General features: G+C 43.5%; 1 protein-coding gene and 1 long non-coding RNA gene across 7 annotated transcripts in view; one reads left to right on the forward strand and one right to left on the reverse strand.

The window, feature by feature from the left end:
- RPS24 (ribosomal protein S24) overlaps positions 1-16,570 on the reverse strand; it is a 574,280-nt gene that overhangs the window by 513,805 nt on the left and 43,905 nt on the right. Inside the window, exon 5 of one of the 2 annotated variants that reach the window (XM_049855771.1) lies at positions 11,456-11,467. The exons of the other annotated variant lie outside the window; for it this stretch is intronic. Within the exon in view, the coding sequence (XP_049711728.1) occupies positions 11,462-11,467 (6 nt within the window). The 3' untranslated portion in view covers positions 11,456-11,461. Of the gene's footprint in view, positions 1-11,455; positions 11,468-16,570 lie in introns of those variants that run through there. 2 annotated transcript variants of the gene reach the window in all.
- On the forward strand, positions 1,643-8,955 carry LOC126059802 (uncharacterized). 5 transcript variants are annotated; one of them, XR_007513499.1, is made up of 5 exons: positions 1,649-1,804; positions 2,062-2,135; positions 3,831-3,944; positions 5,242-5,375; positions 6,148-6,986. It is a non-coding gene; the product is annotated as an uncharacterized LOC126059802 (long non-coding RNA). The 5 variants fall into 5 exon arrangements; XR_007513497.1 differs by adding an exon at positions 8,887-8,955 and having other exon boundaries at positions 1,654-2,135; positions 6,148-6,332; XR_007513498.1 differs by having other exon boundaries at positions 1,643-2,135; positions 5,168-5,375.

A 16,570-nucleotide genomic window follows, 5' to 3' on the forward strand; every position in this document is an offset into this window, starting at 1 on the left:
TGAAGCGAGGAGTCCGTGGGCCCAAGGAGACATACCCGCTCAGACTCCGTGGTCCCCATCTAGAGCTGTACAGTCCAACAGAACTTTCTGCAATGATAGAATGTTCTGTATTTCCACTAATGGTAGGCATTAGCTACATGTGGCAACTGAACCCTTGAAATAAGACTAGTACCACTGAGGAACTGAATTTTTTACTACCATTTGGTCTCCCTGCCCTGCCTGGATTCTTCTCTAATGCCACCTTGACCCAACAGCCGTTCTTGACTCTCTGCCCCCTCCCCCACTATGAAATATCAAATGATCCTCTATCACCCTGATGTAGGAAATAATACCGGAATCATTATTCCCTGTTCTTGAGCATGGACAGTGTGACACAGCTGGAGTTGGGCTCACAAGAGCTCACAAGGACTCACAAGGACACATCAACTGGGCTCTGAGATAAAGACAGTAGACAGAATAATCTTGGAAAGTGTCTTTTAGGGAACCTTTCACATAAGCCAGAACACAAAAGAATTTCCACTCTTATTTTCTATCTTTGGAAACCTTGGTGGCATAGTGGTTAAGTGCTACAGCTGCTAACCAAAGTGTCGGCAGTTCAAATCCGCCAGGCACTCCTTGGAAACTCTATGGGGCAGTTCTACTCTGTCCTATAGGGTCGCTATGAGTCGGAATCGACTCAACGGCACTGGGTTTGGTTTGGTTTTTTGATTTTCTATCAACATTTAGTGAATAGAAATTTGTTAGACCAATGGAGACCCTCCTGGCTATCATTACTGAAACCTGTACCAATGATCATTAAGAAAGACAATTCAAAATGTCGAGTCACAGTTTCTAGCCAATCTGTGAAAAGGTGAAGCTTCCAATGGTTTTGCCCATTTGTAATGTTAATACATACTGATGACTCTGTAACCTTCCTTGGACCCGGGCAGACATGGCTGTGGCAGCATGCTTGTCCGTTTTCCCATTCTTGTTTATTCTGTAATGTTCCTTGGACTCGGGCTTTCGGGGGAGAGCCCCAGCAAGGAAAGACCCTCACTGTGCGTCCTTGCAGATAATCCAAAGAACTGACACGTAGCCCTTTCCAGATTCATGAGTTTATTCAGGGAAACTTACTGACACAGGCAAGCAGCTGCTCTCCAGTGGCAGTTGGCTGGAGTATTTTCCACAACCACCTAGCAAGGGACCCAAGCTTATATACCATTCCAGCTGGGACCAAGGCTCATTGATTTCTCCCATGTCCTTGGGCAGTCAGTGTTCCCAGGGACTTCACATCCAGGCCCAGATGTTTTCCTTCTTGTTGCTAAGGCATTCCTCAGTTTTGGCCTCTGGCCCAGTCATGCCACTCCCGGCCTTGTACCTTAGCCTGAGTCCATCCTGAGTTCACCCCCAGCATGCTTCAGGGAAGAGCAAAGCTGATTCAATTAGGGAGGGGATGCATACAGCTGAATAGCATTACCGTACACGGGCCGGTGGCCGTGAAATGTGCTTGTCCATTTTCCCATTCTTGCTTACTCTAATATTTCCTCAGACTTGGGCAGACATTAGCTTTGGCAACATGCTTGTCCACTTCTCAACTTTTGTCTTTTTGAATATATGCCAAATAAAACGTTCTTTTCGCTTTACTAAACTCTGTGATGTTTCTTCCCCTACAACACTTAATGACGTAGTCGTCAAGGATTTCTGAAGCTACGAATCCAGTCGAACTCGAGGAGACCTGGACTGTGGAGCAGAAGCTAACAAAAAGAAAAGTCCTATTTTCTGGACCCCTGCCTTCCCATTCCCATGTCCCTTCAACTCCGACAGGGTGAGTGCTGTCGGAAAACAAGCCTTCGCTTACTCTTTTTTGTTTTCTTTCTCATGTTTTCTTAAGCTTCATTCCGCATATTTGTTTGAAAAGCTGGTTGGTTGATTAAGGAGACTCTTAGATTTTTGCTTGATCGTTTGGCTAAGAGTTCTTCTGGTCTCAGGATGATGTAGGTCTCTGGTTCACGTGGCCCTTTCTGTCTCTTGGGTTCTTAGTTGTCGTGTGACCTTGGTGTTCTTCATTTTCCCTTGCTCCAGGTGGGTTGAGACCAATTGATGCATCTTAGATGGCCGCTTGTTAGCATTTAGGACCCCAGACGCCACATTTCAAGGTGGGGTGCAGAATGTTTTCATAATAGAATTATTTTGCCAATTGACTTAGAAGTCCCCTCAAACCATGTTCCCCAGACCCCCGCCCCTGCTCTGCTGACCTTTGAAGCATTCATTTTATCCCGGAAACCTCTTTGCTTTTAGTCCAGTCCAATTGGGCTGACCCTTGGTGTACTTTTTAAGTAGACCAATTTATGTCAAAGTTTCTCGAAGTAGCTACTAAAAGCCTAAATCATAAGATGGACACAAGACGCAGGTTTTCTGAACGAGGAAAGAACTGAGGTTTTAAGACAACCTTAAAAAAACCAACAATTCTTAGCCATTGCCTTTAATGTGATACAAGAGAGAAACTTAGACAAAATGCTGCAGACCAGAAGCAAGCTCTTAGAACAGAAGCAGGCAGAAAGATCACAGAAACGCACTAAATGATACCGCACAAAACAAGGATAGGGAAATCCTATTTTCTTAAAGTGTATATAGCAATTTTTGGTAAGATCGACTCAATTCAACAGAAAAAACAGGTTCTAGATAATACTTATTAACTTGCCAGAGCTTCAGAGGGAGGAATATTAGACTTTTTGACAAAACCTGAGCATCAAGCTTAAGTTCTCCAAAGAGAAAGAAAGGACAACACAAATGAAAGGTCATTTTCCCAAAATGGTCACTGAAATTCCAAATTACTTCTGGTAATGAACCCCTAAACAGTGTCTCAGTAGCTGGGGGGAAAATCCAAGCTCATTTATCAAAGATATTAAGCTTTAAGGTTCAAGCTTTTGGTTTCCTTTTTTTGATCTTAGCTCATCCTGCTGGCTAGAGACCTATTCTCTTATTTTAGACCTTAAATATACTAGTTCTTTCAATTGGAAATGACTTTAAAGCTACTGATGGTTTTAATTTTAACTTTCTGATTCTTCATTGAGAAACTATCTCATAAAAAAGGTACAGAACTACCACTTCTCCCTTCAAATTTCATAACACAGGTCAGGAGCTGCTACCTCCCCCTGAGAATTTGGCAAAACAGGTCAGGACCTGCCAGCTCCCCCTGCAAACCTGGCAAAACAGAGCACTGTTTTCCCGGTTTTCTCTGAGTTCCCAAAAAGGTCCAAATTTGTGGCTTATGGTGATCCAGAACTCTTTGAAAATAGAATTACCTCTTTAATGTTTCAAATGCCCGAATCTGGACCTAAACTGCAGTTTACCTAAAGAGTTACCTGTATTAGTATTTTTGTTTATGTTTTTGCCTAATATTAGACAGTAAATGCACAATATTATGTCATAATTTTATTATTATTTCTTTATTGTTAACTTGGTTCAGACTTTATATTTTTAAATCTAGCATCACCAAGGCCAGCAATTTGACTGGATAATTCAAATTACCTATGAAGTTATTTCTATTACTATTCAGGTATTTAGAGACTTAATAATTTTGGTGTATTCTTAGTATATCCTGACTACAGTATTATGTCTCAAGATTATGTGTTACATCTGAATTTCTTTTAAAATATGGTTGCATTTAAAAATATTTTTATGTAAAGTTTTTTTTAACTGATTTTATTTCACCTTTACGTTATGCTTATAATTAATTTCTATCAGTTCGTTCGCTATTTAAGAGTATTGTTTAAAATCATGGCCATATTAAGTTTTGTCATCTGCAGATAAGTTTTTACTTTGCTTATTTTCTGAAAACATTTGACCAGAATATCTCAACAAAAAAGATGGACTATATCGAACTTGCAAAAAAGACTGTGACTAGACTCAATCAAGATTTCCAGAACTCTATGCAGAACCTGGAAACCCTGGTGACGTAGTGGGTAAGTGCTACGGCTGCTAACCAAGAGGTCGGCAGTTCAAATCCGCCAGGTGCTCCTTGGAAACTCTATGGGGCAGTTCTGCTCTGTCCTATAGGGTCGCTATGAGTCGGAATGGACTTGACGGCAGTGGGTTTGTTTGGTTCTGGTGTGCAGAAGCTGATGGTGTGGCCGACCGCAGCCAATCCAGAAGTTAACTACATGAGACTGAGTAAAGTAAAGGACACTGTGGGTTTTATGTGAGAATCCCGCTGATGTTTTAAGGTCTTTCTTTCTGGAAACAAGAAATGCTTTAAGGTCCTACTTTCTGGATATAAGAAACCATTTTCCTCTTTTCTCATGGGTTTAGTTATTTTAACTCTTGAATTAGAATTTCCTGTTGGTAAACTTAGCAAAGTTGTAAACATCATAACGAAAGAAGTATCTGAATTTTGAGCTATGATTTTACAAATTAGAATAGCATTAGATTTCCTATTAATTCTCACAAGGAATTGTTTGTGCCTTAATACATAAATGTTGCTATGTTTAAATTAGTATGCAATCTGAGGTTTTGCAGAACGTAGGTGTTGCTGAGGTACGTGAAAAGCAGTTACTGATGCTCCTTAAACATAAACACCTCACAAGATTTGTTCCCTTGGTTCAAAGACCTCAGAGTCAGGGTTTGATTGGTTACTTCAGATAATCAGCCTAGTACTATTGTGTGTGTTTCCATTCTACCACCTGATTTGCTGTATGGTGCCTGAGATCTTAAAAACCAGATGATGCCCAATTACCAATTGTTGAACATTTTTGATTAAAGATTCTATAACCAGATCCAAAGAAGGGAACCATGAGAGAGTGTATAATTCTCCTGGAATCCAGATTTCTGGCCTTCATAGAGGTTGGAGCAACCTACACAGGCCATCATCTTTGAGTGTCCTTTTAAACCTTGAGGTTTGAGGGAAAAAAACTGATCTTCTGAAACCACTTTGAGTCAAACAATTGTTCGGATAAACTTGCAAGACCATTTTGCTCTGGGCATTGTGCTTTTTTTTTTTTTGAAGAATTCAGTCTGTTTTGAGAAACTGACTCCAAAGATTGGACTTAGCTGTTATGTTTAGGGTAAATCAGTAAATAGAGTTATGTTTACGGTACATCAGTAATCGGCTTAATCAGTCTTCAAGACAATGTTGTATGAAATACCTGTCTAATGTTTGTAATCAAACTCTCACCCTCTTGCTATACAGAAAATTATGCATCTCAAAGAAATCAGGTTCTCAGAGGAGATTGACCTCATGGCTCATACTCCATTTTGTCTTAGATTCTACTGCTTTTGAGAAAGTGACTCTTGACTGTTAAGAGGTAAACCAAAGAGGAGCAGCTTGCCCTTGGGAAGAACACTTCGTACGTTTTAAGCAAATTAACTGGAAACCTCCAACAAGAGAAGTCCATCCGGTATTACTTCGCTAATCATGTATTCTTTAATAGAAACTTGTTTGTCACATGTAAATTTTTCTATGCCTGTTTTCTCTAGACAAACTTGGTGTGCTCTATGGATATATGTTTTTGTGTGGTAGAGCCAACTATACTAGTTTAGATGATCCCTTTCCAACTGATAGTGAATTTATGTGGACAATCTCTTATTTAGATTCCTGGCGAATGCAAGGGCAATGTACATTGGGAACTTTAGCGTTATCTTTAGATATTCATAGTAAATATTAGAAAGATAACGTTAATTTGTTACCCTTTGTAAAATGAGAGTCAGAAGAAAGCCCATTGCTCCAACACTCAGGGTATGGTTGGTAACTTTAATTCCTACTTACGGTATATTTAAATTAGAGAAATCTTTAAGAAATTTATCAATCACTATGGGGCAAATAAGAAAGTTGCTAGTGGGATGGAAACACAAAAGTGATCTCTGACCTCACTAAGCCAAGGTGACATGAGATAATAAAAAGCCTTGGATTTTATTGGTCAAAGAAAAGTGTAGTCTGCTGTAACAAATACCTCTTGTTACATTTAGATGAAAAACACAGGAGAAGCAGAACAGGATATACATAACATTGGATAGCAGGCTACTGGGTTACTTACTGTAACACCCTTACAAACACCACATTTATTAGCATTACTACAAGTAATATTCTTAGTCTACATCCTGATAGTAGTAAACAAAAAAAAAAAGTAGACATAATAAAATTTTTCCTCTATTGTCTTACACACTTAAAAGGCAAAAGAAGGCCTCGAGCTAAAATGTTGATGTACATCGAAAGTCTGCTCACTTTGGCAATGCGGTTGATGAGAACATCACTCTTAAGATCCTGGTGTAGAACCAGATGGTATCCGGTGGAAAACTAGCACCGTGGGCTTAAAGAACTTGCCATGGTCACCATCTAGGAGCTCGACTAAGTCCAGGTATTGATCATTGATGTGTTATCTCCAATCTCCGATCAAAAGGAGGGAATGATGTAGGGAATAATATTGGAATCATTATTCCCTGTCCTTGAGCAAGGAGAGTGTGACCCAGCTGGAGTTGGCCTCACAAGAGCTTCCAGGGACACATCAACCAGGCCTTGAGATAAAGACAATAGATAGAATATGGCAAATATCTTTAGGGAACCTTTCACGTAAGCCAGGACACAAAAGAATCTCCACTCTTATCATTTTCTATTAGCATTTAGTGAATAGAAATTTGTTGGACCGACGAAGACCCTCCCAGCTGTCGTTACTGAAACCTGTACCAGTGATCATTAAGACACTTTAAAACGTAGGATCACAGTTTTAGCCAATCTGTGAAAAGGCGAATCGTTCAGTGGTTTTGCCCATGTGTAATGTTAACACATACCGATGACTCTGTAACCTTCCTCGGACTCGGGCAGACATGGCTGTGACACCTGCTTATCCATTTTCCCATTCTTGCTTACTCTGTAGTATTTCCTTGGACTTGGGCAGACATTAGCTCTGGCAGCATGTTTGTCCGCGTCTCAACTTTTGTCTTTTTGGATATATGCAGAATAAAACTTTCCTTTTGCTTTACTAAACTTTGTGATTTTTTTTCCCTACAACAACCCATATTTTATAGAGTCTAACTCTTAAGCCTAACTGTCAAGGTTTTGCCATCCTGCTTCACATCCCACTATCCTCTCTCCCTCTCCCCCTACACACAGATATGTAGCCTACATCCCTCCATGCCGTTTGAACAAGCCTTGTATTTTCTCACCTCTGTGCCTTGCAAAGACTGTCTCTCTGTCCAAAATGTTCTCCACGCCACCTCCACTCCACTCCTAGAAAACTCCTACCCATCCTTAAAGCGCCAAGGAAACTATCACCTTACCTCCTTCACTGGGACATTCGCTGATCCCCTTCCCTTCTCTCCAAGTTGGTTCCTCCTTCTTCAGTGTTATGGATTGAATTGTGTCCCCAAAAATGTGTGTCAACTTGGCCAGGCCATCATTCCCAGTATCGAGTGATTGTCCACCACTTTGTCATCGGATGTGTTTTCCTATGTGTTTTAAATAAATCTTACCTCTATGATGTTAATGAGGCAGGATTAGAGGCAGCTACGTTAATGAGGCAGGACTCAAATCTACAAGGCTAGGTTGTGTCTTAAGCCAATCTCTTTTGAGATATAAAAGAAGCAAGCAGAGAGACAGGGGGACCTCATACTACCAAGAAAGTAATGCCAGGAGCAGAGTGTGTTGTTCGGACCAGGGGTCCTTGTGCTGAGAAACTCCTAGGCCAGGGGAAGGTTGATGACAAGGACCTTCCTCCAGAGCCGACAGAGAGAGAGCCTTTGCCTGGACTTGGCACCCTGAATTTGGACTTCTAGCATCCCAGACTGTTCGAGCATAAACTTCTGTTTGTTAAAGTCATCCACTTGTGGTATTTCTGTTATAGCAGTACTAGATAACTAAGACACTCAGCGAGTGCCCAGGTCAAGCACAGGGCTATATACACTTGGGCAGGCCTGGGCATCTGCAGATTTCACACTGAGATGACATTCACATTACTTCTTTTTTAAATATTAATTTCACCCAAGGTCCTACATATATGCCAGCATCCCTGGAGGCCTCTGAAGAGGAGTAATTTGTCATTTTGCAGAAGTTTGGGAGTGAATCTCATTCTGCAAGTCAGATGTGCAGGTGTAGTCATTAGGCTGCTTGGTGAACCTAGCAAGCCACTCAATATTCACATCTCAACACATATTGGTTATTCTCTATTCATTATTTATGAGATAAAGTGGGTTTTAATGGGAAAAAAAATTTATGGGAAAAAAGTGCCTCCCCCATATCCATCCGCCAAAACAAATTTAAATACAAATCCAGTGTCAGGATGTAACCTTCTGAATCCCATGAGGCTATGGCAGTAGTTCTCAAAGTGTGATTCCTGAACGAGAGCTTCAGTATCAGCTGGGGACCTGTCAGACACGCAGACGTCAGCCCTCTCCAGACCTGGTGCATCAGAAATTGCAGGAGCTCAGCCCTGTGTTTCAACAAGCTCTCCAGGTTCTGATGCGCTGGGCTGCTTACGCATTATGAGCACTCCTTGAGTAGGGGGCTCTGCCATCCTCAACTCTCCACGCCCAGCCCCTGGCCCCAGTGGTCATGTGAAACGAGCCTTCCAAAGCTCAATAACTTTGTGCTGAATGAGTGAATGTGTGCATGTGTGAGTGAAAGAGCAGAAAGTTTAAAAAAGAAGGGTAACCACATTGCCCATAGTAGGTATTCCACGAGATTATACAATATTTGTCATCTCATGGCTGACTTCCTTCACTCAGAGTAACATTTTCAAGTTCATCCATGCTATAGCATTACCAGGACTCCGTTTCTCTTTGTAATCGAGTGATATCGCATTGAGTCAATGTTGAGGAAGCACTGAGTTTCCGTTTATGGTGATGGAAAATTTGGCAATGGATACTGGTGGTGGTTATGTAACCTGACCCTACATAATGCTAGTATATTTCCATTAGTCTTTAGCCCAAGCCAGAGTTGGCCCACCCCGCATGTGCAGAAGGGCCACCTGTGACCACTAATTGACCTCAACAGTGGATGCAACAACAGGTGGGATGAACTAGAAGGAAAATCATCACCCGGACCCTATTCCGAAGGGAGAGGTTCAACAAGGACTTCACCTCCTGTTTCCTGGTCTTCTTCTAGAATTCCCAGTACACCTGCATGGCTGCCATCTTGCTGCCCAAATCCCATAAAAGCCATGCTTCCCCAAAGCTCAGGGATCAAACCTGAGGAATTTCCTCCCGGATCCTTGCTCTGCATGTTGCAATTAAGTTATTTTCTATTTCTCAAAGACCAGTCAGTGTCCAGATTATCGGCAAGTCTGAGCACACTGAACAAGGCCCAGCTTCCCGGGTGCTGTAACAGTTGCACAACATAATGTAATTGGTATAACTGAATTGTACACGTGAAAAAAGTTGAATTGGCAAATATGTGTGATATATATTTTTTACAACAAGGAAAATAAAAGGAAAAAAAACAAATAGAAGGAAAATTGAACAACAAATCCAAAAGAAACTCAAAGAGAATTTCTAGTTGGGTGTTCATTCAGAGCTCCTGATTCGATGGGGAGGAAGAGAAACGTATGAAAGGACAACGTATGTGTCATAGGCCCCCCCAAACCTTCTCCTTTCTGTTCCGCCCACTCCTCACCACCCTCAACCCAGCTCTGAGAACTGAGTGGTAGCCCCGGGCCACTCAATTCCTCCAACCTAAGACCCAGATGCAAACTCCTGTCCAAATGACTTCCTCGGAGAAGAACCCCAGAAGCAAGGGAGCGTTTCATCCTGAATGGCCTGTGTGGGACCTATAAATTAATTACTTAATATCATTTACTGAAGGCCAGTTGGTCTCGAGATGAATGGAACTAATGCTGTTCTTGGCATCCAACTTAAAGATTCAAGGCGCCAGAAATACAAAGGAAGGCTTCTTTCAACTTCCAGACTAGGCGGCTGAATAAACTAGAAGGATGGGATGGGGTGTCCTATTCAAAGGAGGAATAAAGGTTTCTTTGGTGAAGAAATATTAATCTCAGTATTCACATGGCATTAAAATATATGTTTGAGATCTCCAGAATGAGATGTTCATAAATAGATAAGCTCTAAGTGGATGATTTTTTAGCCTTGATTTTCCTTTACTGAAATATAATTAACACTTCCTGAAACCAGCTAGCTTGGAATAATTTAGTTCAATTGTAAGTATGCAAAACACTTAACAATTAGCTCCATGAAATGAGACCAGCAAGCACCGAGCTGACTTCATTAATGCCCTAAGTGCATATGCCCTATTATAAGAGCTTTCAAAAATACTGTATAAATCTGAAATGCCCCCATGGAATGGAACGGGGAGGGAGTTTCTGATTATTTCCATTCATTTGAAAGCTACATCTCAGAAACGCAGCAGTCTAAAAGATGATGGCAATTGGTTTTAATATTTTTACAGCAGCTTCCAAGGTGGTAAAAAGAAAAGAAACCCAGGCATTGTAATGAGATCTTTAAAGCCAGCATGATTTAACCTGCTGTTTTAATGAGGGGCAAAGAAAAAAAAAAATCTTTTTTTTTTTTCTTTAATGAGGGGCAGGTTGGGCGGAGGAAGCAGCTCAGGGGTTCTCAGAGTCAGGGGTGCTGGGTGTAACCGTGTGTCCTCAGGCACATCCTCTCAGCTGTCTAAGTCTTCTCATGTGTAAAATGGGGATGACCAGGAGTGCTTAACCAGGTAAGGATCAGAACTGAGTCCCTCCCTGGGTGGTGTAAGTGGTTGATGCAATCGACTGCTAAACAAAAGGTTAGGGGTTCAGGTTCACCAAGAGGTGCCTCGGAAGAAAGGCCTGGCAATCTACGTCTGAAAAATCAGCCACTGAAAACCCTGTGGATCACAGGTCTGCTCTGACACACACGAGGTTTTGCCATGAGTCAGAATTGACTTGACAGCAACTGGCTTTTTTTGTTTGTTTGTTTTGTCTTGTTTTTAAGGATTAAAACAGCACGGGCCCTGACCAATCAGAATGGACAATGGTGGTAAAGGACCAGTCCTGCGGGTACCTGCAACCTGTGCAACCTGGTTGCACATCCCAGTGACAGAATAACAATAACAGAATAACTCGGAGCTGTTGAGAGCATTGCATGAGTAATGAATGAGAAAGGGCTTCGAACATGGAAAGCCTCTAAATCCGGGGATTTGGACATTTTTGCCTTCTTTTTTAGATACTGGCTGGGTCCAAAGCCTCATGAGATGAAGATAATCTCAGGATACTTTTGTTTCTTGAAGTTCTGAGAAGAGTGAAAAATGAAGAATTACCAAAGCCAGAACGCCAAAAAAAAAAAAAAAAAAACAGAATAGTGACTTTTAAATGTCTAAACAAAAAACAATTTTTTAAACAAAAAACAAACACAACTGTTTTTTTTAATGTCTACATTTACCAAAATATTGTTTTAGTCCACTTACCCAAAACAAAGGGGGGCGGTGGGCAGTGGTGGTTCAGTGGTAAAATTCTCACCTTCCACGCCGGAGACTCCATTTCGATTCCTTGCCAGCTCACTTCATGCACAGCCACCACCCCTCTGTCCGTGGAGGCTTGTGTGTTGCTATGATGCCAAACAGGTTCCAGCAGACCTTCCAGATGAAGACAGACTAGGAAGAAAGGTCTGGCAGCCTACTTCCAAAAATCAGCCAATGAAAACCATATGCATCAAGGATCCCCGGTGGTACAATGGTTAAGCACTTGGCAGTCCGAACCCACCAGCCCCTCCGCAGGAGAAAAGGCCTGGCAATCTGCTCCTGGAATCCCTATGGGGTAGTTCTACTGGTCATATAGGGTCACTATGAGTTAGAATCAACTTGACAGCACCTAACAACTATAAAAAAAAAACTATAACAACCATTAAAAAAAAAAAAACCCTATGGATCATAACAGACCGATCCACAACCGATCATGGGGATGGTGCAGGACCAGGTGGTGTTTTGGTCAGCTGTGCATGTGGACATCATGAGCTGGGCGCTGACTTGACCTCAGTTAACAACAATAAAACAAAGCACAATGCAATGTGATTTTGCTAATTATAAAATAAATCCTGTGCTCCTGGAAAGTATGGAGTCATAAAGCACCACAGGGAATGAGGGCCAGAACTGAGACCGAAGTTCAAAACCGCAAGGTGCTATAAAATAGTGGGGATAGCAGCAGCGTCAGTATTGTCAATACCTGTCTAACTTCACTGGGATAATGCAAATTAAGGTCAGCCCAAGGCTGATTCCTATGAGGCAGCAATCAGACAGACCTCCTCCACTCCCCAACTTTTGTACCAGCTCTGCAACCTGCCATCCCTCCCACGGCACCCTCTACTTCTCTGCTGGGTTCAAGAATTTGTTGCAATGGCCACACAGAACTCACAGACCATACTGACAGTTAAGTGGTTTATTAAGGAAGTAATGGACAAGTGGGGGTTAGGATCAGGGAGCATGCAGGCCAAGTCTCCCTTCAGTGCAGGACAACTCTCTCAGCTCCTCTCCACCGTCCAGGCCTCCTCCAACCCCCTGAAGACAGCCTCCTCTCAATCCCCTCAGAACAGGCTCTGGTCCTGCAGCCTGTCACCACCAGCTCTGCCACGGGGCCCCTTCTGGGCCTCTTGCTGTCTTCAGTGTTATAGCGCTTGGCTAGTGTTACAGCTCTTTTAGGAGGTTCCTTGCCTCCTCCTCTCTCTGCTTCTTCCTCCTGCTACTTTCACTGCTCTATTCCTGCTTCTTTCTGTCTCTGAAAAACCTCTGTGGAGCTGGCTGCATATATCTACACACAACTCCTCGTCAATTTCAAGGCACAGCCCTTCCCAGTGGGGAAGGGGACCACAAACTGAGCAATCCCTCTCAGTAGGCCATGCATAGTAGGCAAGGCTGGGCTACAAGTCACCTCATTTGCATAGTCTCTTGACCAATCCCTGCAAGGTGCATATCAATTATAGGGCAGGCTGCAGCCCAGAACCAGGTAAAAAGTATCAAAACCAAGTTTTTTACAGCTGGCCCAGAAAACATCATTCAATGTAGACAAAAGTAACAAACCCTCTGAGGTAGAAAACTAGAACCAAGTTAACTCCTCAGGGCTTAGGGGGATAATCTCTCAAACTGCTTTTCCAAAGAACCAAAGCCAAAAAGCCACATGAAGGGAGTCATTTCACCACAGTTGCACGCCTTCTTCTTTCAGCCCCATCTGTAGGCTCTGTTATAACCTCGTGGCATAATAACATCAAAAGTCCACATCTGGGGCCCTTCACAATGCTAGGCCTGTACCAAACGTCCCTCCCAGGCCCCTGCAGGACAGGCCCTGGGTGGGGAAAGTCAAAACACCTGAGTCCTCTGCAAATGAGGAAGGTACCAGGGAGCTGGTTCCAGCTCTGGAAAGTTCTGGAAAGCCCACTCCTAATTCTGCCCCCAGGCAGAAGGCACTGATCATGACCCCCAGAGTCTGGTTAACCCAGGAGGAGGGCTTCCCTGGGTAAGAGGGGTGTTGCACATCTAAGTCTGGAAGAAGGAGGTAGGAACATGAATTGGGTTAGAACCAAGCCATATCGAGTACTTCTCCTGTATTAAACTCTCTACAGATAAAGAAACTGAGGCTCAGAGAGATCAGGTGACTGGCCCAAGATGACACAGCTTATGAGCAGTAGAAGTGGGAATCCTGCTCGAGTCTATGACCGTAACCTCACTCTCTCTGCACACACCTGTCACACTGTTCATAGAAACACACATAGGTGGGAAGTACCTAGCACAGCGCCTGGCCTGGAGGAGATACTTATTACATGCCTGTGGAAGCTGAATAAAAACCCCAAACCAAACCCGTTGCCATCAAGTCAATTCCGACTTATAGTGACCCTATAGGACTGAGTAGAACTGCCCCATAGAGTCTCTAGGGAGTGCCTGGTAGATTCAAACTGCCGACCTTTTGGTTAGCCGTTGTAGCATTTAACCACTATACCACCAGGGTTTCTGGAAGCTGAATAGACAACATTAAATAAGGACCTGGTATTAGTTTCCGGCTGCTGCTAGAACAAATTACCACACATTTGGTGACTTAAAACAACACAAATTTATTATCTTACAGTTCTGGAGGTCAGAAGTCTAAAATGGGTGGGCAGGGCTGGTTGCGTCTGGAGACTCTAAAAGAAAATGGGTTTCCTTGGTGTTTCCAGCTGCCAGAGGCTGCCTGCATTCCTTGGCTCGCCCCACCTCCAAAGCTGGCCGCAAAGCATTCAGGTCTCTCCCTGACCTCTGCTTCCATCATGACAACCTCTCTCCGACCCTCCTGCCTCCTCCTTATAAGGACCCTTGTGATTACATTGGGCCCATGCGAATAATCCAGGATAATCTCCCATCTCCGGATGGTTAATTTAACCACATCTGCAAGGTCCCTTTTGCCGTGTAAGGTTAACATATTCACAGGTTCTGGAAAAGGGACTAGAGGCCATTACTCAGCCTACTATAAAATAGGCCACATTAAGTGAAATCATAATAGCCAAAATCTACAGCACATAGTTACAACAAACTGAGTCTCAGATTTTCAGGATAAGACTTGGTATCCAATATTGTCACTCCTGATCAATAGTAATCTTAGTTCGGTGGCTACCACTTACATTCTAGGTATCACGTAAAGTGCCTGCCAAGGATCACCTCATTTGATGCTAAAATTGCCTGTGATTTAGACATCATTATCACCAATTTACAAAGTAGAAACTGGGGCTTCAACAGTTATTTGACTTGCTCAAGGCCACAGTTAATAAAAAAGGGTGGAGCTGGGATTTGAACCTGGGCTGCCTGAGATTAGACACTCTGATTGTTGGCTCAGGAAATATTGCCACCAGGCAAACAGCCTACACACAGAAAAGAAAGTGTTCTAGAAAATATAAAGAAAATCTTAATATTGAAAGAAAGCACAAGGAATAATAGGGAGGCGTTTGGGTCAGATCCTGGTTCTGCTACTCAGGCCTCTATTTCCTCGTCTGTAGAATGGGCTTAGTAACCCCCACCGGCTTGGGGTATTGTGGAGATGAAATGAAGATAACTCATGCAATGAGCTTTAAGAGTGTTCCATATATGTTAGCTGGGCAGTGAGGAAGGCCAGGGCTGGCCTTATGTACCAGCACAGGGCTCATGCTGCTTGACCTTGAGCTAAATCATCCTCCTGTCTGGACCCAAACCTCCCCTCAAGTACACTGAAAAAGATGGACAAAGTGCTCTCGACAGCCTTCCCTCACTCTGACTTCCTGGGAGAAAATCTTGTAGGCTTCCTCTGACTCCAGACTAAAGACGTTTGGAGCTCAGCTTCTCGACACTGCAAGCATTCTGGCTCCTCTGGTCCCAGGGTAGCTTCTGAATGGATGGGAATGTGTAAAAAGGTCTCAGAGACTCTTGCTCAGAACAGCTTTCCTCAGATGCCCTTAAGCCTCTTCCAGCAGACTCGTTTATCAGGCATGCAAAAACATGGCAGCGACTACAGGATCTGGAGCCTGATCCCAAACTGTGTCTCCCATGTGGATTAATGGCTTGTGTGATCCACCCAGAAAGGCTGGCCTAGCGTGGCTTGGTGCTGGCATCATCTGGGAAGAGGCGCTCCACCCCTCCCCTTCTCACACTCTGGGGAGGCTCCTAGAGCCTGACTAGAGAACCAAAACGCCTCAGAACAGGCAGGGCTCTAGGAGACCTGCTACTCCGTGGCCCAGAGGCCTGCCCCAGGTTACTCAGCAGATTCAGGACAGGGCAGTTAAGTGCAGACTAAGGGGGGCATGACTGTTCTGCTCTGCCACAATTGGCTGTATGGCCTTGGGCAAGTTACTTACCCTCTCTGAGCCTCAGTTTCATCAACTATAATGTGGGGAAATAATAGTTGTTGAGAACACTAAATGAAATTAAAATATGTAAGTTACTTAGGTGAGTGCCTGGTCCATATGAAGCACTATATATTATTTTTAGCTATTATCTTATTAGAGCTTGGCTCCAAGTCACCTGACTCCTATATCAGCCTTCTTTCCATGACTTCAAAGCCACCTTCTTCTCCAGGTTAGAGCTCAGGCATCACCACGTCTTCTCTCCTCAGCTAAAATGGGAGCCCCGGGCCAACGGCGACCCCGGGGTTGTCTTGTGTGCTCCCAACTCATCCAAAATGGGACCGAATCCTTCACCTAATGCTCTCACTGGTGGTTTCAGGAGTGGTTAGTTAGAATGCAAGAACGTTGTTATAACAACTTAGGAGTTCAAACCTAACAGCCAAAAGTGTCTTCTCTATGCAATGGTGAAGGCAATCAGGCAGGGGGAAAGGCCCTCTTTCCGGTTAAGGAAAGCTGGCCAAACGAGTTGGTACTTGTTGGGTTTAAGCCTTCTGGGATAGACAGCCAGAAGAAAGGTGGTCTCTTGCTCTCCGGCCCCTCCTGATTGTGGCTGAGCTCTGAGACTGCAGTGCCCACACATGGCCCCCAGCCAGCTGTCTTCTAAGAGAGCAGGCCCTAGTTGGTTGGCTGTTGTGACAGCCAGTCAAGGACAGTCACCTTGCCACTCTGTCATTCAAAGCCCTGATGCTAAGGCCTCCTTTCATGCTGACCCTCTCTCTCCCTGCTACACACACTGCTTGTTTTCTCGGTAAAGACATGACCCTGACATCAGGGG

Source organism: Elephas maximus, chromosome 16, assembly GCF_024166365.1.
Source record: "Elephas maximus indicus isolate mEleMax1 chromosome 16, mEleMax1 primary haplotype, whole genome shotgun sequence".
NCBI classification, from domain to species: Eukaryota; Metazoa; Chordata; class Mammalia; order Proboscidea; family Elephantidae; genus Elephas; species Elephas maximus.